This window comes from Hippichthys cyanospilos, chromosome 15, assembly GCF_059441005.1.
Source record: "Hippichthys cyanospilos isolate Australia breed blue-spotted pipefish chromosome 15, RoL_Hcya_1.0, whole genome shotgun sequence".
Lineage (NCBI taxonomy): Eukaryota > Metazoa > Chordata > Actinopteri > Syngnathiformes > Syngnathidae > Hippichthys > Hippichthys cyanospilos.
The window spans coordinates 10197130-10222184 of NC_142383.1; the positions used below are offsets into that span (position 1 = coordinate 10197130).

Sequence of the window (25055 nt, forward strand, 5' to 3'; positions counted from 1 at the left end):
AAACGCTCTCTGATTCTTCGAAAACTCCTCTCGCCTTCCTGAGTTATGTCTGATTGTGTCAAAGCCAACATTACCTCAACAGTCCAAACCACAACACCTGTTTTATGGGAAATGTGAGCTGAATCAATGCAATCAAAAATGGTGTCTATGTTCTCCTAATGGAAATGCCTAAGACAAATGTTCACGATACTCACTGTGCTCAATAGACCCCATTTACTGTATGTATGATGTGGGGACAAAGAGCACTGAGCTTTAAAAGAGGAGGAAAAAGTAAACCCTATTCATAATTATACTTATAAGCAAATCAGACACAAATCAACAAATATATCCATTCTTAGTTACCATGGAAACAGTATGTCCTGATGGCATTAGCTTCTCTTTGGTAAGCTTTCTTTTTGCAGTGACAGGTGACATGAAAAACTGACTATTTTCTACCAGTCACCCATTATATATGAACCCAGCTTTCCATCCCAGAAGCTCATCCATTTTCCATCTTCTACGTGCCAAAATCGGAAGACAAACCTTCATGTCGATCAGGTTTTCTCACAAAAACCAAACACAAACAGTGAGTTGAGTTGTTTATAGTGCTCAGGCAGCTTTCTCAAGGGGTTCTTGGTGTCCCAGAAAGCCAAACACAGTGGGAGATTAGTGATTTGACATGTTTTTCCCTGAATACTTAGTAGGGGGGAACATGCAAATGTGTGAATGATGCTGAATGGCTGATTCCAAAGTTACGGATTTAAAACTTTGATATAATCTTGTTTTTGTTGCCATATTCCCTGTGGGGGAGAGACACATGCAAAATAAAAGATAGATGACACACACACACACACACACACACACATTATATATATATATATATATATATATATATATGTTTTCACAAAACCAGGCATATGTTGCATGTTTGAGTTACTGACAAAATTATTCAACAGAGATGATGGAATTTCTACAACAACCTCCTTAAGGTCTTGATTTTTATTTCCCTGCAGTGGAAAGGTTCAAATTTAAATTGAAGGGCATGAAAATAAAGGATTAGTGGACAATGTGCACATTGAAAGATAAATGTGGCAAAACTTGGGAATTACTCATATTCAGATGTTTCAACTTGGGAACAATCAAATTGCTGTAACTGTCAATTTTTGAGCTGTCTCTATTATATATCATTTTAAAAGGAATTAAGTGAAGAATTACATGTCAATATCTCGCCTTTACATTTGAAAAGACATTAGCCTTGAGAAAAGACAAGAATGTGTGCAGTAACTCAGTCATTTTTAGTTAAATTCAACCAGCATAAATCTGATCATCAAATATATCTTAGGGCTAAAATGACAGAAGTAATACTGCAATGTATGAAGAGCTATTTGTTCAAGAGTCTTCCTGTGGGTACTAACCAAACTATAGACAAAAACTAGGTCATGCAAATCCGAGAAACCAAGCCTACGGGATAGGAAAAAAACAGGGAAACTAAGAATGAGGGAGGGACATATTTCGACACAAAGTGCATATGCCAAGATTTTTGTGGCATCAAAAGATAGCTTATGATAGTTGTGGAGAAAAGATACAAAGCCAATGAATCAGAGTGTTTGAGACACAAGATGTGGGTGAGTAAAGTGGGATAGACTAAACAGATTTACAGGTCCAGATTGATCTGAAAACTGCACTGGGGGTGGTGAGTCACAAAAGAAGCCAGTAATAGTGTATACCTTTCAAATCTTCCAGATATCACACCTGCATATTTCTGGGATTTCCTTGCATTAAAGTAAGAAGTAAGGAGTTAAAGAAAAGCCCACACTCGTATCTTGAAGTTATCTCATATTTCTTCAACCTGAGCTGCGTGAAAGCTTCGACAAAATGAAGTGAAAGTTAGACTGGTGAAAATTCAGAGAATGGTTTTAAAAAAAATATAATGAAGATAATTATAATAAATAAGACATGGTACTGGAAAAAAAAGTATAACTTTTCTCTAATCTCAAACCAACATTACTATGGAATGCCACCAGTCTGTTTCGCGATCGCTGCTGTTGTTGTTTTTGTTTTGTTTTGTTTTGGGGGGTGTATAGGTTTCAGGAAATCTGTGCATCTGATCCCTGGTCCTTTTGTCATTGACTATTTTGTCAATCTCGCCTCCTTGAAAAAGAAATTTAGCAAAATATTAGGAATCAACTAGCCCATTCCAGAACCACAAACATTAGCTTTTCAATAAGTACCTAATTGAATCAGTGTCTCTATTAAACATATTCAACAGATAACTGAACACTGAAGGGAGGATTTATTGCGCAGTGGTTGTATTGTAGAGCATTAGTTTTTATCTTGGCACACCTAATAAATTGGCAAGGGAGCACATAGGAAAGGGAGAGAGATGATGGGTGGTGAGGGGGAGACAGACGAGAGAATTCAATGCACAGATAATAATGAATGTAAGATGACCTTGATGTACTACAAAACCTAATCAACTTCACAGATTAAATCCGGGAAATGGAAGGAAAATACTGCTACATATATTATGCACACTGGGTAATTAGCAGGTATATATGCATGTAATGAAAACAGAACTGATTAGACAATCACGTGGATGTGCTGAGCCTTGTGCTTCAAATGGACCAATAAACTACTTTGGCCTTAATGCCATCAGCATGCATTTGCATATTTGGAGTAGACATGCTGGGTAATTCATTTTGCTTTTGGGAGGTATTCAGACCTATGTTTGTCCTGATGGTTTCCATGGTTTCTATGTATGTTCAATTACATGTAATGTACAGGTACAGCAGGACATTCATTTTAATATATATATATATATATATATATATATATATATATATATATATATATATATATATATATATATATATATATATAAAGCATAATGTTCACAATTTATTGGATGGCATATATTAGGTAAGGCTGAATATTTTATCATTTCAGGACCAGTGCTCCCATGCTGGTGACATATAACTGACATATAACTACCATACTAGCATGAAAGTGTTTTATGTAGAAGAAATATGTGCAAAAGTACAAAAAGTGAAACATCCAATATTTTATTTATAGATTTTTTTTTTTACCTTTTCATTCAATCTACAACACATAATTGTTGCTGGCAAGTGATCCAACGGGTCTTGTTTTCTTGTTTTCAGTGGTATAATATTATTTTCTGTCTTGTGGGAGAAAATCACAAGTGGAATCAAAATCAGAATGTCAGAAAAATCTGAAATCTGAAAATCGTTCAGCTGTAAGATTTTAGTACTTTTCCTTTTTTCAATAAATTACCTGGTAAACAGTCCAGGCTGCACCCTGACTTTCCATATTTTTTGTATGTTTGTATATATTTGTTTGTTCACCTCTTAGCCTTGCAAGTAGTAATGTTGCTTCATCCTGTTGTGTATTTCCACGCGGGGCAATAGGGACTCCTTTACAGACTCGATTGTGTCAACAGAGGTGCACTGAGAAATTCCTTGTTTGCACTCGAACTGCTGGTCTAAACATCTTTTCACCCATCTACCCATGTACCCGATGTTACATCCCGATGTTACCATAGATAGGCTGTAGTTTTCCCACAAATGTAATGAGGACAAGCTTTAGAAAAATGGATGGATTAAACCTTAGGATCCAAAATAGGGAGAGGTTACTTGGCTTTTTATTTTCAAAGACCAGTTATTGAGTGGCCGATGCAAAAAATCTTGAACTCCATCATGATTGAAACAACTTGCTATTATCTTTGTTCAAGAAATAAAAGGTCACATAACACGTAAGTAATTGAATACAGCAGCTCCATGACAGAGCAGAAAACCTCCAAGCTTTGCAAAATAAAATAAAAAAATCATTGCCACACACTAATATGTGACAAATGGCAATGAATGAAAGGCAAAAAATAGCCTTTGTTACACTACACTCAGCGTAATGGATGAGCTAGTGAGAAATGGTTATATTAATTGATTAATTGTGATCAATTAATTAGTTATGGGTAAAACATTGTTTTTTTTTCATTTATCTAACTTTAATCACCAAATTTTAGTATTTATAAGGGTGAATAGATCTGTTTGCAATGAGCTCCTCATGGTTGAGTTTTTGCATGTGAGTTTTTCATCCGCTGAATGGTAAATTGAACTTTAAAAGCCCATATGGCACCTTTGATATAGATTTGATAAAGAGTGGCATGCATTCTTTGTTCAAAGGAGCCTCTTAACACAGAAAAAGCTCAAGTTTAGCCTACCAAATAAATGCAAAGCACACAGTCAAGGCCATGTTTCTTGTTTGTTTGTTTGTTTGTTTGCTTTTTTGTTTTATTGCCTACATTATTATTTGCTCAATTATGGAATGCAGTCTGCTCGGGGAAGTGAAAAGAGCGTATGACAATAAAACTGTTGAATCTTGAACTAAATCTGTTAAAGTAAATAAATGGGTGAAGCGAGTTTTTTCACGGGATGTATTCAGTTGTTTCAATAAATGTATAATGAGAATAAAATGATTAATTAGTATATAGTTTATATTCAATTTATATTCAATTCAAGAGTTTTATTGTCATATGTATAGTATTATTATACCACACAATGAAATTCTTATTCCCTTCTTTTCCCCGAGTAGCAGACTACATTCCATGTTCGAGTTATAAAAAAAAATACCAATAAGAATAGCAATAAAACAAAAAGAGAAACAACGGTCTTAATAATGTAGTGAAATGAGTATGTAGTGCAAAATATTAGTGCTTTAGGTACTGTATTGTCAGTTTCATGGTTTAAAAACAAAACAAAAAGAAACAAAAAAGTGTGTCCAGATCACCATAGCCTGCAAACTGTCAAGCAATCACCTGCATTGTGAGACACAGCAAGTACATCTCTACAGACATTGCAGTTCAGGCAGTCTCTGTTGCCTGCAGCTGGACTTTTGTCTGCCCCTCTAGTGACAACACGGGCAAAGGCAAAGACAAGCTCAGCTGCAGCAGCATGCCTTTGCTTATCAGCACTGAGCATATTGTCACCATTTGGTCAAACCTAAAAAGATGGCAAAACATAAGGAGAAGGCTAGAAAAGAGGAAAAATAACAGAGCACGTATGAGGGAGGATTTAAGAAGAGAGGATATGTGTCATGAATGGGAGAGTAACTAATTAAGAAAGGTTGTTTGTAAATAGGATTTCAGTGGTTCTGCCTGTCACACTCCCACTGAGCTCCATGCCAGATTCAAACCAAAACCAACTTTGTGCCCGTTTATTGTTCCGCATATTGCACATTCATTCACTGGAATGTGTGTTTTACTATCAGTCCAAGCCACCGTGGGGCTGTACTGTAATTGCTCATTTAAAGCTCAGGCACATTATGATGCCTGAGTGCAATTCACTGACGCCCACATTAACTACCTCAATTATAAGTTGCATTGTGCATACAAATAAAAAAAAGTTTTGAATCATAGAATTATGCCTGTATTGAGACAAGCTTTGAAGATCGGCGCAATTGTCAAATGCAGCATCTCAGTAGAAACTGCATGTTGTCAAACATAGCAAGCAAGCAAATATCCTTGTGTTTAACCATCCTGTTATGTTGGGGGTCAAACTGGCCCATCTGGGTGCTACAGTAAATGTTACATGTAGGGTTGATGTTTTTTTTTTTTTTTTATTTATTTATGTATGTATTGGTACTAACTATATATAACCAACACATTTGATCAAAAGGCATTTTTGTTGGTTTTAAAATTTCCAACATTTTTCTTTATGCTTAAACTAAACATGGGTCGAAATATCCCCGCTGCTAGCGAGGGAAAAAAGGAATCATGGGTTGTGTTAGTTAGTAGGACTGCACACGAAAAAAATTGTTTCTGACATTTTAGAATATTTTAAAATACTTCTGGGTCGTATTAACGCAAAGACGCTATTGCTGAACTTACCATAAAACACTTTAGAAAATAAAGTATTAATTAATAGATTTTACGCATTTTTGGCACATTTGAAAGAGAAAACTCCAGGTCAAAGTGGCCCAGGGCTATTCCTTGCAAACAGCCATAAGAGGAAGGTTAAAACAACCATATTTACCCAGCTTGACACTTTATTGTGTGTACTAATGAACAGGATCTTTGTGGTCATGTACTCAACTTGAAGCTGGAAATTCTCAACATTTCTTCAATGAAAATATTTTCTATGACAAGTATTCTCTAACCAGCACAACATTTTAGGATGAAAACAAAATAACCGTTTGAAGAGAGCGATGTGACATCCATATCTGCTTGAAATTGTTTTGACATCACATTTGTAGTAGTATCTCTCAGCGTATTGTATTCAGCCGTAAGAAGATAAAAGTGAGCAACAGTTTTATTTCTGGCTTGTCTATAAGGAGCTGCAATGTTTTACTAAGGAGTCACTGTAAACAATTCATAAATTGGGTTGCTTCAGTTTCTAGTTAGTTTGCTCTTAATTTGAAAAGAAAAACACGCACTAATTCTGACATAAAAATGCATTAAAATAGATTCCATGATACGTCTGGCAACCCAGTTGAAATCTCACGGATCCCCATTAGAGAACCGCAGCTATAAGCTATTGATATTTGAACATAAATAATGGAACAACACATGTCGGTAAATAATATAACAACTCTCAACAACACCTTAAAGAGAGCATTAATAATCTATGTGACTCTATGCTCTCACTTGGTGTTCAGTGTAAGATGTGGGAACATCAAGGGAACATGTTAAAACTCAAAATGGAGTTGACACTGCAAAGCGAGCGAGACCCAGCTTTACAGTTGAACCAAAAATGCAACTCTGAGTACGTGTAGGTTTCTCCAGCATGCATAAATCCTGATGTACTTGGCCTGTTGCATCCATCAAGCAATAATATAATGTTCATGTCAGCCACGGCCCCTCCTATCAAGAATATATTTGCAACTTCTCTCTTAGTGTCCTTCACCTAAATCCTTGGCCCTGTCTGGGTGAAAACTAGAAAATGATGCACTGAATATTTATTCTTGGTCTTGACTTTGATGAACTGAACAGAACTGCCATAAGAGGAAAAGGCTGCTTCCACCGTTTGTGGCCTGACTGACGTTCAAGCCAGAGACAAGTCGTGGATTCTGAGAGGGAAGCACAAGAATCCCCACCTCCTCACTAAGCACAAGTGTATGATAATCACCCCAAATTATTATCCTACAAAGAAATGATCAAAATAAAGATAGCTGATAAATCGAACCGACTCAGAGTCCTTAGGGTCAGAAAAAGCTGAGAACTACTAGCAAACTATCAATTCCTCTTCAGCCCTAACTGTGACACCATTCCCGGTCCACTTACCAATTTCTTTTCTCGCTCCCTTCCCTTTATCTACTACAACTTATCTCATTCAATTTATAATATAAAGCCCCTCAAGGTGAATTAATTCACAGTTGAAAAGAGAACCAGATTAACAGCCACCAATTTAATAGCACTCAAGCATACATGTACCAAGGAGATTATTCTGCCTTCATCAACTGTAATGGTCGTAGGTTCCAAACATCAATATGCTAACCCGGAGATTGTTACCCTAATGTTGATTGATGCGTAGAGAACGTTGGCTAAATTGACTTGGTCCTCTACCGTAATTGCAACATTTTTACAATTGTGCTGCAGCATTCCAGAATGTGAAATCCCGTGGGTCCCAGCAAATTTTCTGTAGTGATTCCATTATTGCAAATTTAATATGGGGAAAATGGATTTTTGGATTCATTCGACATTCATAAGATCGTGTTTCCAATTTACATCAGAGAAATTGAAAGGCTACGCAGCAGCTAGATATGCTATCTACTGCACAGTGTTTCAAACAGGCTCAAGTGGCTTTTGCTTTCCATTCCAACCTTTATAAGTGCTGATTCTCTGTGATCTTTTTCAGGTTGCGAGAAACAGTCAATGAATACAGAAAGGCTATTTAAGTCACTTCACAGGGTTCATTGCGATAATCAATCCCCAACATATCCATTGTCTGCTTTGTCAATATAAAATACGGGGAAAAATCATTGCCTTCCTAATCCAATCAATGTGAGGGGCAATTACTGTACAGTGTAAAGTAAAAGAGTGTCATGGTTTGTTGGGTTGTGGGTTTATTTTGAGGGGTTCTGTTTCTGTTTACGTTTATAGTTCCGGTTTCTGCCCCTGTCGCGTCTGCCTGCGTTAGTTTTGATTTAGTCCACCTGTCTGTTACCTGCGCCTCGTGTCCTCCAATCTGCTCCCTTTGCCTGTTGTCCCTGCCCAGCTGCCATGTGTTAGTTTGATTAGTTTGTGAATGTATTTAAGCCTAGTGTCTGTTACAGCCCGTGTCGGATCATTGTCTCTGTCGTGTCAGGTCATTGTCGTCTTGTAGTCCCGTCTCGTCTCGCCCATCAGTTTCGTGTATTCCTGCCAGCCTGCCAGTAGTGTTTGTTTTCCGTTTTTCCAGCTTGCCTGCGCCCTTAGTTTTTGCCGTCCTGTTTTTCCCGCTTTTTGTTCCCGTTCGTTGTATTAATAAACATGGATTTCATCAACCCCCTGTCCCGACGCTCCCCTGCTTTTGGGTCCTCCGCAACCACGCCGGCGTTCACACCCGCCGTGCACCCCCGTGACAAAGAGAGGCTCTAAAAATAGCATATGATGTTTTGAGACTGGCAACCGCTGGACTTACACCTGATAAACATCAGTGTATTAACTGCGAAAATATATTCATGAAAACGGGTGATCACAAGTCGTGATTTATTCATTCATCCATTCATTCACTTTTAATTGCGTATGTTCTCAACAGCTTGGGTGTATGATGCTGGAATACTAAACTCAAATAGGTGGAGAACATAATCTATCCATCACACCCTCCTGCTGACCATTGTGATGCACTCATCAGAATGCAAAAGTGAATGTTGTCATAAACAAGTAATTAACTAATAAATAATATATGCATGACACTGCAAAGGACTTGAAAGAACTGGAAGGTTAAATGCAACCGCAGAGAATAGGCTAGTAGTGTGTGAAGGGGATTGATGATGTGGCACATGTAGCCAGCCTGAACCATCATTAACACGCTGGAGAAAAATCAAACTAAAAAGGGGCTGAAAATGTCATTAGACTCACGTCTACATTTCACACTCACCAAAAACCTTTCATCTGATTCTTCATGTGTGCATTATAAAAGCTTGGCAGCAGAGTTCAACACCTCTGGTGGTTTGATGTCTGAGTTCTGCTGCTGATGCATTTTGTTTGTGAACAGAATGCCAAATAGAGATATGCAAAACCCATGACTGATTTTGACAGCGAAATGCTTGACATTCCATTATCATCTAAACAGCCCCCCACCCCCCCACACACACACACACGCGTGCATACACACACCACTATGCAATATGCAACTACAGTGTGATTCCCCATTAATGTATTGTAAAACTTGTAAAACAAATTTTGCTCAAAGTTCACCTTACTCCGTAAGTTAAAGTAGGCCTTGAAGTTTGGTTTAAGATAGCAAGTCCTTTTTCAGACTGTTTATCGCATTAAAAGCAGTTCAATTAGAGCTTGATTTTTTGACTAGTCAAAACAGCATATTCAAATCAATGCTGTCATTACAAATGAAAAAAGAGAGATTAATTAGGATCTGTAATTAACTGATCAAAATCCCTCGACCATTTTTTCATTTAGATGCATCGTGTTATTGTGGCATTTAAAAGACTGAAAAAAAACAAACAAATACAAAAGTGGCTTCAGTCATGTATTTCCTTTATCTGATGTAACCATTTACCTCCTGCTGCATTTCAGACTAGATTAGTCTGAAGTGCTGGCTGCATCCTTTAGTTCCAACCCTTAGGAGGACTGGTGTTTTCTGTTTTTTTTTTTTTTTTTTTTTTGTCACTTCCAAATACTTAGAAACAAAAGATGTAAGCAAAATATTGTCTATCCTGTCTGGGTGCTTTGCATTTATGAGGTAGGCTAAACATGCTTTTTTTTTTTTTTTTTTTTTTTTTTTAAATGCATATTACTACCAAAAGTGCTGTGTGGTTGTTGATTTTAATCTGTATGACCTAATCACCATACAGAAATTATAATATTTGAGATTAAACATTAGATTAAGGTAATTAAAGAAAATGACACTTTGACAACAAAAAAATCAATCCCAATTGAATTTAATCTCACATACCTAATCAAATTACTATTGTGTTCATAGAACATTATTTACAAATATATATACACATTTTGTGGCCATTTTGGCATTTGCTGCCAATCGAAAATGTCACCACAGTTCCTAATTCAAAGACAAATCACGGTTAAACTTGTGAATGGCACATGATAAAACTGAATAATGAATAAGAACATTTTTACTTGACTTCCTCTTTGGCATAATTAGTGAAGCTGCTAATACTTTACATAGACACATGTATCACATGCTATGACTACCATCCAAATCCAGTTTGAGTGAAAACAAAAGTTGAGATTGAATTTAAATATGTATGTTCACTTTGCAGTGCCTGTAATGTGATATAATATAAAATTAACTATAAATGGATGCACAGGAAATGTGTGTTTTTCACCCATCACAATTCATTAAAGCTTTCTCTAATCCGAGGATGGGCAGCCGTCAATGGGCAGTAGCCCGCAAACGGATGCCTGCCAGTATGGCTGTCAAATCTGACCGGCTACTTCATTTCTGCAGCCTTCTGTCGGCCTCTCTTGTCTGCCTGTCGACTGCTCCATCCCACTGAAATGGCTTCTCAATCCCACATGGGCCACAATCACTTTCTTACTCCTCACACTTTAACCTTGTGTACCCTGATGCCCACTGTGCTTGTTAAAGTCACTGACCTATACACAATTTTGTCAGCTGCACTTAACTTATCTTTGTTATTTTGCATGCTTTTAAAACAATATGTAAATGTTTACATTATAATGAACCATATTAAGGTATTTAGTACCTTGAAGTATAATTTCTCTAAATGATTTGCAACTAGGACCAAAAGTTTGATGAAAAAATATGCCCCTAAGTTTTAATATGATAAAATTCAAACCATTATTATATATAATGTCAGTGTATCGAAGGAGCAGTAAATTCTGATTACTAGAAGCAGGCTGTGTGTTCTGCTGTTCTTAGGTTATGCCCATGGCATCCTAAACTATCTTCAATAACGACGGAAAAAAAAAAAAACCCACCACAGTAGATCCAATTTAAGGAAGCACTTTTGGCATTTTTCAACATTTATTCTGAAAACACCCCACAGTGAAGTTACCGTGACTCACATTCTAAGTAGAAAAGACAGGCAGTTTTTTTAATCCATGAATTAGCCAATGTTCACGGCTGTTTTTAGCTTTCAAGAAGTAATGTAAAGGGGTCTACGGATCCTAGTTGGGCAACTTTCAAGCATTTTTATCATTGTAAATCCAACCGAATCTTTTTTAAGAGAATCTGTCCAGCGTCTGTCTAACAAGATGTGAAGCGCAGTAGCAAGTGAAGTGATTTGCAGTCTGTGAAAATGGCAAGAGACACATGTGTAGCGAGGGAACGCTAACTAGTAACAAGCATCCGGGTGAATTGAATTAATCAGGTTGCAACAATAGTTTAAAAAAAAAAAAAACATGAATTTTGCATTGTGGAATTAAAAAAAATAAAAACGCAGCATTCTTTTCCTAGGTAGTTTAATTGCTGTATTGCAGAGCTAACATCCTCATTAAGCATGGATCAAAGTGTGAGGTTCAGGAAGCAGTCGTATGGAACCAGAGTGTGAAACCGACAGCAAGAGAGAGATGTTCTCTCAAGCACAGAGCATGTTTGATGTCTCCCACATGGCTAATTGTGGACTGGTGAATCCAACTTTAAGGAGTGCACCATTTCCAAGAAATTACAGTTTCTCGCCTTTGGCTAGCTTCCCAGTATTTGTGCTTTTCTTCCCTTTTAGCTTGGATGGATGGATGGACGGACGGACGGACAGACGGATGGATGGATGGATGGATGGATGGATGGATGATCTAAAATAGAAAGATAGATAATGGTGGCTATCATGTCTTTTTTATTGTACTAAAGTCATCATTAGTGGAGGCTGGCATAGGCTATTGCTAGTATGTGTAGTCACTGGCAATACTGCCATTATCTTGATATTACAGTATAATGGTGGTGTGACATGACTATATGCAACACAATAGTAATCTGACATGTTCAAGTTCAACTTTTTTCAATACGAGACTGAGCCAAGCTGAACTGTAAAAATCCTTGATAAGAAAGCAAGAATCCTCAAAACCATTTGCCACTCCCTTTGGGATATGATATTCAAGACTAGAAGTTTTGTTGGTATAGTGGAGTGGAGATGAAGGCAGGTGAACCCAATTACCAGAAAGGAAGCCAGGCAGGAGCGCAGTCAAAAGAGAGAATAAATAAATAAATAAACCAAACCAACCAGAAGCAAAATGAAAAGTGAAGTGAATACACACTATTGATCAAGCGGAGAGTAGATTAAGGGAATGAAAGATCTGATGGGCTCAAATACTTAGAAAAAAAAAAAAGAGATATCAAATATTCCAATGTTTAACCACCCTTGCATATCTAATCTCCAATGAAAGTAGAGCAGGACAAAATGGACAAGGAGGAGAATAACTTGACAGACAAGACAGTTTGATGAATTTGAAGACTGTAGTGCCTGGTCAAGGGCATTATTTCTTTTTGACCTAATTATTGTCTATCTTGTTTTATGATTTTTATATATATATATATATATATATATATATATATATATATATATATATATATATATATATATATATGACACTGTGACTTCCTAAAGTATGTTATTTAAAGTATGTTAACAAATTCATAGTGTAATCTGTAGTCTGGTCAAGGTCTATGGAGACTGAATAATAGAATAATCTGTGGAAAGATAAAATAGATCCTCTTATTGTCTGACATACCCAAATTCATTCCAATAGGATTTGAAGACTCACAGAAGATAACCATGTAAAGAAAGGGGAGGTATGTCAGGCGCCAAATCAAAAAGAAAGTGTAGACGAAAGCCTGCAAAAATAAGCGATTCTCACTCAGGTGAGATGAACTGATTTAAACGATTCCAGACACAAGCCCATGCAGAGACATCGGGGCTGTGATGTGGGTGAGCACGTGCCGCAGAATGATTTATGTCTGGACAGGGGGCAACTAAATGTAGAAACAAGATCGGAGCACATTCTGAGGTGAAGTCTGAACTTTGCGGACTGCTGAATGATACTTGCTGTCTCCACTCCACAATGGTAAAAGATGATTCAGTAGGACTGATAAAGCTAGACATCCAGAAATAAAATATAGTGGAACCTCAGTTCATGAATTGAAACCATTCTATAACTCCATATTTTTGAAGCAAGGTAATGTTTCTCAGTAAAAAAAATAATATGAATTAAAATTTTTCCAATCCCAGACCAAAATTATAGTGAAAGTACTGTCTGATACCCCCCTTATTCCTACACCCATGAGGCTTTATGTGAATATTGCTAACAAGGTCTGGTAAGTTAACTGCGCTCTGTGAAACTAAACCCATTGTAAGTGAACCAAATTAACTACCAGAAGTTAAAAACTGGAGTTTGTATGCAACATCAATTCTCCATGAGGACTCTCATAAATAAGACGGACTATTGAGAAATAAGTGATAACACACTTGAATACAAACAATCATCTCACTCTGCCTTTAAAGATTTGATTATGAAGCCCTGCTAACATAATCACCAATAAGTAGGCTCTAGTACAAGAGCCAAAGTTGGAACCCCTCCAGAGATTATACTTTCTCGGTGCAGTTCACACTCACAAGCTGAGATTTGTGCCTCTCTCATAGTCAAAATTCTTCCTTTATTTTTTCCAGTAGCGTCAACAACATCACACCCAAGAATGGAGTGATTTACAAAGCCGTGTGAGTGAGGAAAGCGTGGTCAGCTGCCTTTTTCCCCCCCTTTCTCCCTCTTTTCTATCTTTTCCTCGATGGTGTGAGCAGAATCACACCCGAGAATGAGGTGCTTCAAAGTGGCTGAAGCCTTCGAATAACACTACCGTTTGCAGTTTGCACTTTTTTGGAGCCGTACTGAAGGCTTAAAAAAAGATACTTTAAGTAATATAGAGCCAATTATGTTTACGCAGCATAAGAAAAGCACAACTGAGCCTTTGGCAGTCATGCTAAGTTTTTCTGAACTGCACAAAGGGGTGTTCAAATTGTTTGTTTCCGAGGTCATTTCTAGGCTTTCCTCCCAATATTGATTTGCTTCCATGGTGTATTTTGATCAAGAAACATTTGTAGAAGAGAACTTTAATTTTCATTCCAATATACAGTAACCATTTTATATCGTTCTGAGACACAGTCATTCATTTGTCCACATTAGTGGACATATGCATATCTATTTTTATGCATATCTTTCAATTCATTTGAGCTACCCTATTAAGTTCTTCTGTGCTCAGTAGAAGACATCCTGGTCCACCCAAATATGTCTCAGGCTGAACAATGAATTGGCTGGGTCTTAAGAAGAAATGCAAAAAGATGGTTGGTAATGGAGCCACTATCAGATGATATCTGGCCAAGAAGGTCAAAATTTGTGACACATTTTTCTGATGTAAGATATATGCCTTGGCTAAGTACATTTTAGGAAATGAGCCCTCCAGATGTTTCATGATTGCAACAGTGTGAAAATGATGGCTGCTCGGTCGAAGAGTGGTTAGCACGTTCACCTCACAGTTTAGTCTCAAGTTCAATTCTGCCCTTCCTGTGTGGAGTTTGCATGTTCTCCCCCGAGCCCAAGCGGGTTCTCTCCAGGCACTTCGACTTCCTCGGAAATACCAAAAAAATGCATGGCATTGGATACTCTAAATTGTCTTTAGTTGTGATTCAGTGCGTGAATATTGTTCATCTCTGAGTGCCCTGCGATTGGCTGGCAACCAGTCTGGGATGTCCTCTGCCTACTGCCAGAAGCATGCTGGAATAGGCCCCAACAGGTCAGTGACCCCAGTGAGAAAAAGCGGCTATAGAAAATGGATATATGTGAAAAAATGCAGGTTCAAAATAAGCAACCTGAAAAATACTAATGGCACTCCAAAAACACTCACACCACGTTCTTTCTTTTTTCTGTACAAGTACCAAAAATGTAACCTACCGGTATGTGTGATAAGTTCTCAAATAGCAAAAACTGTGTTTGATTTTGCGTGTGCTAATATCAGAAAAACCTCTGCAAGACAAACAAGTTAAAAAAGGAGGAAATCAAACTGCCATTTTTACAACGATACTGAGTTACAGCTGTCATTATGAAGTTATCACCTCCAGTAAAACTTGAATCATGCGAGAGATGGCATAGAAGGCATTTAAACACAACGTCAAGGTGGTATATTTCACATGCGCTTATATTTCCGATGCACAATACTACTGCTAAAAAATGTAGGACAGCCTGTAGTATGAAATCAGCCTAATTTGAAAATGTTTTCCTTTATAAAACCATTATGAGCACCACTGTTAAAAGCTTTGCAACAAACGGTATAAAATAGTTTATCCTGTTTCACACATGTAATGCTACGAAAGCTTTCATTCCAAAACCGTTATATGGACTACAGTATTTTCTTTTCTGTGGCTCCATTTTTGAAGAAAAAAATTCGATGCAGAATAAATAATTACCTCTGGTCGTTTCCCTGTGGACAGAGTTTTGTTTAGGAGTGGCGGTGGTGTGGGTCATACCTCACATTCTCGGGAGCCAGAGATGGTGTAAGTACAGGTTCCGGTCCCATTGACAAGCACATCCATGGCCTCTGAATTGTTGGGTTTATAGTCCACATAGTACTCCTGCAGGGGAGAACTCAAGGTGCGTTCTGTTTCCTTTGACTTCTTGCGGCGCTTGCGGGCTGTCGATGAGTTCTCCTGCAGTTGCTTGACACTGCTAGGATAGCGTTTCCATGACACGTAGATCACCAGGAGGATCATGGCAACGGATAGAAAAAGGGCAACACTTCCTGCAACGATCTTATGAAAGGACACAGGCTCCAGATCTTGATCTGGGGGAAGTGCCACAGGCTGGGTAACAGCTGGTGAAGTCGGGCCCCTGATGGATCCTTCAGCTTTCTTTCCAGAACGAGTGGGTGAAGCCAGAATTGCTGGGTGATGTTCAGGCTGCTCTGAGACATTGGACGGAGTTGGAGGAATGCCTGCCGTAAGCTTGGTCACCTGGTTTGATTGACACACGCCAAAGGCTTCGACGGCATCCATCACTTTCTCACCTTGGGCCTTCTTTGGAGAGGCGCATATCATTGTGGTTTCCTTAGCACCTCTAAATTTTCTCAGCCAAGTGACAAGAGGACAAATGGCTGGACTACAGTCCCAAACATTTCCAGCCAAGCTAATTGTAGTGACAGAGACCCAAGCATCAACCACTTCTTGGGACACATTGGTCAACTTGTTGGAGTCCAAATTGAGTGTTTGCAGGTTGGGCAAATACTGGTAAATAGCAGCATCTAATTCTGAGAGATCATTTCCAGACAAATCAAACTTTTGGATGGAAGCCCAAATCCAGGTTAGGCCCTGGCTCATTGAGCGAATGCGATTCCACTGGAGATAAAGTGCCCGCAAATTGTAAAGACGAGGGAAGTGTGAAAAATTGATCTTTGAGAATTGGTTATGTTCCAGGTGTAACTCTGTGAGCTTGACTAGGCCAGAAAGTGCATTCCGAGTGATGCTGCGTAAGCGGTTATAACCCAGATCAAGAAACTCCAGATTTCTGCAGTCTTGGAAGAGACGCAACGGAAGGATCTTAAGAGAATTTGAGCGTATGTGAAGGCTGAGAAGCTTCCGTAGTCCTTGAAACTGCCCCGGCTGCAACACTTCCAGTTTGTTGTATGACAAATCAAGGTTACGCAAATTGGGCACAGGATGGAATGTGGTGTTGTGAAGTAACGTGATCTTGTTGGAGCTCAAGATCAGTTCTTTCAGCCTTCGAACTCCCTGGAATGCCATCCCATCTACAGCTGTGATGTAGTTGTGGTCTAAATAAAGCCAGATGAGGTGGTTCAGGCCCACAAACTGGCCGGCTCGAAGGTTCATGAGGCTGTTGTACCTCAACGACAGGCCTTCGCAACCTCCCGACAGGTTCTTGGGGACATCACGAAATGCACTTGACTCACAGTATACAATTTTTCCATCGCAGCGACAGCTCTTTGGGCACGGCCGCTCTGTTTGAGCTGGGCTTGCTGCTAGCCACACCTGCATCAGCAGTTGGAGTATTATCCAACGACGTTGCAGAGCAGAGCCTGCGTGGAAGGAAAGTCAGAAAGAATGCGTTAAGCAGATGAGCTACTGGATACGACACTGTGAAACAACAGCAAGTTCACACACGATCTTTCATGGATCATTGATTTGCATTAATTATAAAATAATATAATTACCCTGGAACATCGTTCTTCTAAAGGCATGACTTCTTTGCCGTGCCCGATGCATTTTAAAGGTAAAAATCATGGTAGTGCATCTATTTCACAGATAAAAGCTTTTCATAAGATCAATATGCTTACAAAGTAGATTGAGTGGAAAAACGCTATCAATGGACAAAACCAGATTCTCAAAGCCATAACCCCGGTGCTTCAACTATGATCAATTCAACATCATTGCTATGATTAAAATTATTTGAAGCAATACATGGCTTTGCCTTTCCCACTTTTTGGCCTGTGTCAGCTACCTGCACATATATTTGTATGGCAGGCATTCAGTGCATGTGAAATCTTTTCCTCAGTTAATCCACTCAATGTTGATTACTTTATCACATTTTCTGCAGCGCCACTCTCTCAAACCTAATCCTGCAATTTCCCCAAGCCTATAGACTCCAATGGGGCATCACAGGGTGTGACATTCTTTTATTTCTCGTATATAAGACACATTGAAATGTTCGCAGCCCTTTGCCAATGTTGCTGTTTTGTAGGAAACTGAGAGAAGTAAGCCATATTTGAATGTATATGCAAAGAAAGCATGCTAACACACATCAATGAGGGTCTTCTGTATTATAGTTGCAATCTTGGTCTTGATACGCTCTTGTCTCAACAACGCCTTAGTCTCAGTCAGTAGTGAATATTAGTAGTAGTCAGTCACTATTCTGCGTTTATATGGTGGTGTGTGGCTATTGCCCAGAATAAAGACAAATTTTACTTGTTACAAGAAAGTGTGTAAACTGCTATTTGAATCCATGCAAAACCCTTACATTTGCTTTACTGTTGAGCAACCACACCATATAGTATTGTCTCAGCATGCTTGACACCTGCTACGTTTGCAAATAGAAAACTGCCAGTGAGCAGATTCAAGCCAATATCAAATAGGTATTGTGCAAAGGAAATAGAGGGAACATTTCACCTTCTGCTGTAAAAACAAGGATTACAGAATCCATTAGTAACAGTAGTTGGGATTGTCCTGTAGTCTTTTTTTATTTGATGTTCTATTAATTATTATTTTAACATTTTCTAAAGCAGTGTTTTCTGTTCAGTGTTATTAATTTCAGGAAGACCTTGTATTTTTCATAACTTGTCATCAAGCCATTTGTGTAAGCCATTGATTTTAAGAAATCATTTGCTGTTTTCTCTATGTTTATTTGCAGGTTCAAGAAAAAGAAACATACTACACTTCTGATTTTTTAGCACCTGAAATACTGCACAGAAATACTGTAAAGGAAAATGGCTTTTTGCTGTGCTATCAAATTATGAAATAACTGCATTTTAAACCCGTAACTCAGGACTTAAAATATGATTACTGTGAATTAATGCTTTACTTTACTTTAAAACATTCAACTTTGTACATAATTTTATTGAATTTATACATTTTGAAATTGTCTGTTTATTACTTGAAAATCAGTGTGTCACCACATATCTGGCTTCATGGTGAGGCATCGGAGCTACTAATGTTTAGAACAACTCTTGGACAGTTTACCTTCTGCTAACATGGAGATAAACTGTGGAATGCGCTCCCCGCTGAACTTAAATTGGAGACAAATATAATAATCTCTCTTTATGGTTTCAAAGGTGAGAGAGACAAAAGGTATATAGTGGTAATTCCGAGGAGTAATTTAAAATGTGTGTGTATCCCCTTGGTGAATAACAGAAGATCAAGACAAGAATTAAAAGACTGCCTGTCTTTTTATTTGCCCTGTGGAACCCACATCTCGAGGCTGTGGGTGTTTGGAACTTGGTACCCTGCCGTCTCTCAAAGAACAAAGGGAGAGGTAAATTGCGTATACACGTACATAGTTAATGACTATGCAGGTCACTATATAATAAGACAGGCCCAAGAGAGTGTGTGCGCACCATTTTTTGTGAGATTCTCTGATGTCATGTGATCAAAATAAAATATGTTTCTAACCAACATGGGTGAGTCACAGTTTTCTTTTCCACCACATATGCCTTGCCTCACGAAGGCAGAGCATCGTAAGGACAACCCCAATTTGCAGAGAAAAAAAACCCACACCTCTTTAATATTATTGTATATTTGTAAAATGATGTGTAATTTTAGTGCCTGCCATTTTACATTTGCCCAAGGGACTGCAAATGAAAACTGGCCTAACGTACACATTGTATAATGTTGATTAAATTGCATTGTCCCTTCTCAAATAATAGCACCGTAATACCCAGTGTGCCTTATATGCTCCTGAGACACAACTTATTTATTTGTATTTATTGTAGTGGACATTTGTTTCTGGGCAGTATATATTGAATAATTTGAGCCACCTTACTACGTTCTAGTGTGCCCAGTAGAGGACACCGTGGCCTTTCCAATGATGTCTAGGTGTTTGGGTGGTATGTAATTAACTTTGCTGTCCTGCTGAGACAAAACGGATACAACAGTGGACACAAATAAATAGGCTCAGTCTCAGGAGGATATATGGAAATGTCCTAAAATTGACCTATTCATTGAGACTGCGCCTTGTAATGAGGTGTGCCTTATGGTCCAAAAAATAGGGTAAATCCACACAAACTCTTTAAAACCTTGCTTGAAAATTGCTAAATAAAAGTCTGCTGAAGTGATCGATAACATACTGTCATAGAGCTTCTTGTTTAAAGGGGAGACAGTCATTTGCATTAAAATTGTTCCACTTTACAGAGTCACTAATGATCTGTCATTAAAATATATTGATTTCCCCTTGAGAAAGTGGCGTGGGCTTGTGGTGTGTGCTAGAAGAGGCTTTCAAGCTATTATCAAAGGCTGATATAAAAGCGAGGAAATGAATCGGGCATACATTTACCAGGTTGGCAAATGATATGATAGTTTGACAGGCACCGCGCTGAATATGTTGCCTCACGTAAAGGAATGGGATTCACAGATACTTGAATTGATACTTGTAGCGGCCAATGTTCATGGCTTCAGTTTCGCCATAATCGTCAGGATTTGTCAGTGAAGAGCTGAGAGGCATGATGGAACATATGCTTTCCAACGTAGCCATTTTGTTTCTAGCCAAGCATCTGTGTATCCCATATGTGTATTGGATGTGTTTTTGTGTCTGTCAAAGAACAATACAGAGCGAAACATTATTTTCAAAAGAATCTTTCATCATCCCTCGCAGATGGAGGGAGCAGTTGTATATACATCATCAATCATGTTACTTGTGATGCTTTGTAAAATACGACAGAATTACACTGAGATCCCATGTGTATTCTCAGAAAGTAATTGGAATACATACATTTGACTGTGGGAACGTGTGTGGGCCGTTTAACTTTTTTTTCTTCTGCAATTTAGAATTTAATCCCATGAGGCTGCAGATAACCCTATGTTGCTTGTATTTCCCATGTGCGTAACAGGTCTGTTTTATTAGATGCGACTGCCTTCTTATTCATTCAAAGACTGCCTCATCAGATACCTCCCACCACCCTTACTGAAACCTTATGTGGTTAATGAGTACTCTGTGCGCTAATGCCTCCTCTAATGGCATTCACCAAGGTGCAAAAGTCACCCTCCGAGGTGTCTCTATTACCCTTTACCTAATGTACTATTCTCCGCAGCTTTGTTCTTCTCCTGAACTTATTTGTTGGCTTTTGAATCCAAGTAAAATCTTCAAACATGTCCTTAACCCCCGTTGCAAATTCTTTCTTTAACAAATGTAGTCCAATCAGTTCTAGTTGCTCTCCATTCTCCATTTTCACATTTTCTGTTTGGTCTCAGCTTCATTTTAAATAAGCATTTGTCTTTCTGAAAATGCAACATTCAGTATGCTAATTTATGCTGTATATCGGTGCCTCTCATTTATCTTTGTCGTTCTTTTTAGTTATCTGTCTAAAACTAATAAGGATGGATACGTGAAATTGTGTTTCAAGTCATACCGGTACAAAGCTACACCTTTGCTGTCGTCTGCATAAGAGCTATTTCAGCCTCGCAGCTTTAACGCATGGAGGCAATGTGCACTCTTTTCCGCGGACACTTAATAGAAGCAATTTTGGCTAATCAACTTAGCGAATGGGCTCACTAACGGGTGCACTGTGGGGGCACAAGTGAACTAAAGAACTGTAGCTTAGTATCAACGCCACATATAGAGAGATCCCTTGCAAATCCTTCTACTATTAGCTCATTCAGAGGCCAGACCGATAAAAAATGGATCTTTGATGTCTTTTGCCATCGATGGTAGTGAGTGAGTTAGTCTGCACTTATCTTTGGAAGAATGGCAAGGCCTGCTGAGTGAGAACCATTTCAACTGTTGATTAGAGCTGCGTGATACTTGAGAGTCTGGTACTGATCGATGCCAAGTAAATACTTGTACCAATAATTGCTGATACCAATAGGTCAAGGATTCCCATCCATTCATTTTCTTTAACCGCTTATCCTCAAAAGAATGGCTGGCTCGCTGGAGCTTATCCCAGCTGTCTTTATGCAGTAGGGCTTCACAAATAATTATGATATTTTAAATAATTTGTCCTATCAATAACATGCTTTTATTAACCTTTCTTGTTTTCTTAGAATCGAAGTAAGACTACACAAAGATAAACCTGAACCTGGAATTAAATAAATGAATAATAATAGTAATAATAATAATAATAATAACAACAACAAAGTGAACTCCCCAACAGTGTTAAACAATATTGAAAATACAAATGATTGTAACTACAGCATGGTGAGCCAGCAAGCATGTGCTATGCACAAGCACTAAAAAGGAACTGATATTGATAGAACACTGATAATTGACATTAGTATCGATTGTACCATCTATGTATCTATATATATATATATATATATATATATATATATATATATATATATATAGCTCTACTGTTGATATATAAAACAATTACCTGCTATGCCCTTGAATTGTAACACTTCACTGAGGCTTGAAAAAACGCAGCAAAATTATTTTGTGCATACAATTCACACACAGACGAGAGGGTGAGTGTGTTTTGCTTTTCAATCTTGTCTGATTCCTGATTTCCCTTGATAGTACCAGCTCCATGCAGGTGAAGTGATAATAAGACTGAGAATAACAAAAATAACCAGCCCACACGGTTCACTCTCTGTCCCAGTCGAAAACTCTGTTTGCACAAACTTCATGATCGGAATGAGTTCAGCAGCATTACAATCATGTCAATGCCAATTCACTGATGTTAATCCTACCGAAGCAGTTAGGGGGGGTTCATTGTCTACAAAATGCCCAAACTATGAAAATGCATATTAGAGGAATATAGAGGAGAAAATGTGAATCAGTCAGTAATTTACATGACTAACAAATTGCCAATTACACCATAATTTACAACATGTTCTCTTAAATACTGCAAAAAAAAATATAGAAAGAAGCCAAACCACATCAGTAATGCTCAAATGTGGGTTGAATGTGTGAGTCACGCCAGTCGGCCAATTATCTGTACCTTGGTGAATTTGTTGGAGTACAGCAATAGTCTATAGAAGTGGAGCATTTCAGTGGACCTCCCGCTATTTGTGAGATACAGAACAGCGAAAATCTGCATGTAATTGACTGTCATCAAATTTTATTACATCGATTTTATGATGCTTATGAAGTATGGGTAAATGGGACTTCACACCCAAAAAAAAAAATCTTGCTGTTGCTTCTGTGGTCATTCGCTATTGTCTAAGTCGTCTCTGTATTTGCACAGCAGTGCCAGGAGAAAGAATCGATACCGTGCTGTCACCCTGAAATCAGATCCCATTGCGTTGTGAGCACACGTGTACTTCGGATGTGTATATGCGTAATACAAGCACAGTCAAACGAGTCTTGGCAACACAATGGAATCAATCGCAGACCGTATGAAGCCTTTAATGATCTAAATATGTGTAAAAAAGGACTACAAAACCAAAACTCTCCCTGGTCATTACCTATCTGAGGGATATCATGTTTGACATTTATGTCAAAACAGCTGGTTGGTAACCAAATGTCAATGACATTTAAATGCTTTAAAGTTCAGATTTCAGATTGTAGCATGCTGCTTTTGATGTCAAACCTAGTCTATTTAACGCAACTACGGGGATATGGCCTAGTCTAAAGTCCTCTTCACTGTCATGTTAAACTGTCATGTCGCGTCATGTCATGTCATGTTGAGCGGGCTAGTGATAATGCGGTGTTCAGGGTAGAAAAAAGTGCATTTTAAAATAACCTACTCAAAAAAATATCCATCTTGTTTCTACAAGCAAGTAATAGGAGTTTAATGTTGCATCTAACGATTAGTTTGCTAATCTGTGAGTCTGTTGATTATGTTGTTGATGAATGACCATTGTTACAAAAAAAAAGTTTAAAATGCCTCTCATTGCTGGATCAAGTCCTTGAGTAATTTGAGAAGATCGTTTGAGTAGATTGCTACAGGATTTTTTTTCTTGCCCTAAATATCCGCTTATTAGTGTACACACCTACAAGCCTTGGCACACAATTATTTAAAAGTTTTTTTAGCATCATGTTGCATCATTAACAGCTTGGCTAGTCTCTCTGCTGCAACAGTTGCTCCCCATATAAACAACAGAGTTTTTTTGTTTTGTTTTTTTTTTCCATGATGATCACCAATTCAGGGCGCTAACAAAGACTTAATTACCTGACATTGGCATACAGCACCGGTTGCCAATGTTTACCTGTGACTCAAGTTATGTTGTCCGTATTTGTAGCATGAATTAGCTGGAAGATACGTAGCGTTCACAGCCGTGAGAAGTGGAAATGACTCTGAACTCTTTGTGCACACTGAATTGTTACGACTGATCACTTTTTAACTAACTCTGTTCATGTACATATGAATAAAAATTGCTCATCCATAATTAAGAGGAAATCTGTTATTTATTCATCTGTGTTATCATTGTTTTTCATCAAGTTTTATATATATATATATATAAATGTTCCAAATTGAAAACTCAGAGGAAACATTTTTTTCGTAATCAGTAGAGTAACCCTGACCCCAGAACTCAAATTCCGAGCATTTGGGCATGCTTATATTACAAGAGGAAATCAAAATGATTCATTGCTTACCAAAAATGATGATTAATTCTAGAGTTTACAGGGAAACAGTTAAGCCAATTCATGAATGTGTATTGTACATAAATGTTTTGTTGCACACAAAGAAGTTTCCGATGATTGCCTTACCGTCTCAGTAAACTTACATCATATGTGTCACTGTACATAATTGTTTAGTCGTACAAACAATTCATCATCTTTGTGTCTTGTGTGTGCATTATTAAACACAGCATATGTTTTATCCATATCAAGAGCGTCTCTGTTGCAGCTCTTTGGTACATCCTACCCAAGTTTTCACCCACTTCATTTTTATTCAAGTAAATCATTCATTTACTGTTTTGTGTGAATTCAATAATAAGGACGTACAAGAGATATTTACATATGTTTTTTTTTTTCCTTCCGCCTGATAGAAACCCATAATATGCAACATATGGCTGGTGAAAGAGTATCCCAAGGTACCCTGCAATCTAATGGTCAGAGGGAAAGCACCAAATGAGTTAGTTGCCTGTTGGGACCCAAACAAAGTGACTTTAGTCATTACTGTCATAAAAAAATAAGAACAAGTTGTAACATAGAGATGTTATGATCTGAAAGGCAAGTTATTGGCTAAGTGGGGCTGCTGGGATCACTGGGCTTTAATGGCAGGTACAACTGGGTATCGTTGGTGTAGAAGTGGAATGGCTGGCCATATTGTAACTCTGAA

The 25055-nt window shown here is 38.0% G+C and overlaps 1 protein-coding gene across 2 annotated transcripts in view; it reads right to left on the reverse strand.

Annotated features, from left to right (window-relative positions):
- Positions 1 to 25055, reverse strand: part of LOC148411671 (leucine-rich repeat transmembrane neuronal protein 4) — an 88995-nt gene that overhangs the window by 61304 nt on the left and 2636 nt on the right. Inside the window, exon 2 of one of the 2 annotated variants that reach the window (XR_015867989.1) lies at positions 15580 to 17201. Coding sequence is in view for 1 of the 2 variants with exons in the window: in XM_088435349.1 (XP_088291475.1) it covers positions 15640 to 17201 (1562 nt within the window). In the remaining variant the exon portion in view is untranslated. The remainder of the gene's footprint in view (positions 1 to 15579; positions 17202 to 25055) is intronic. The other variant, XM_088435349.1, reaches the window with a different exon arrangement.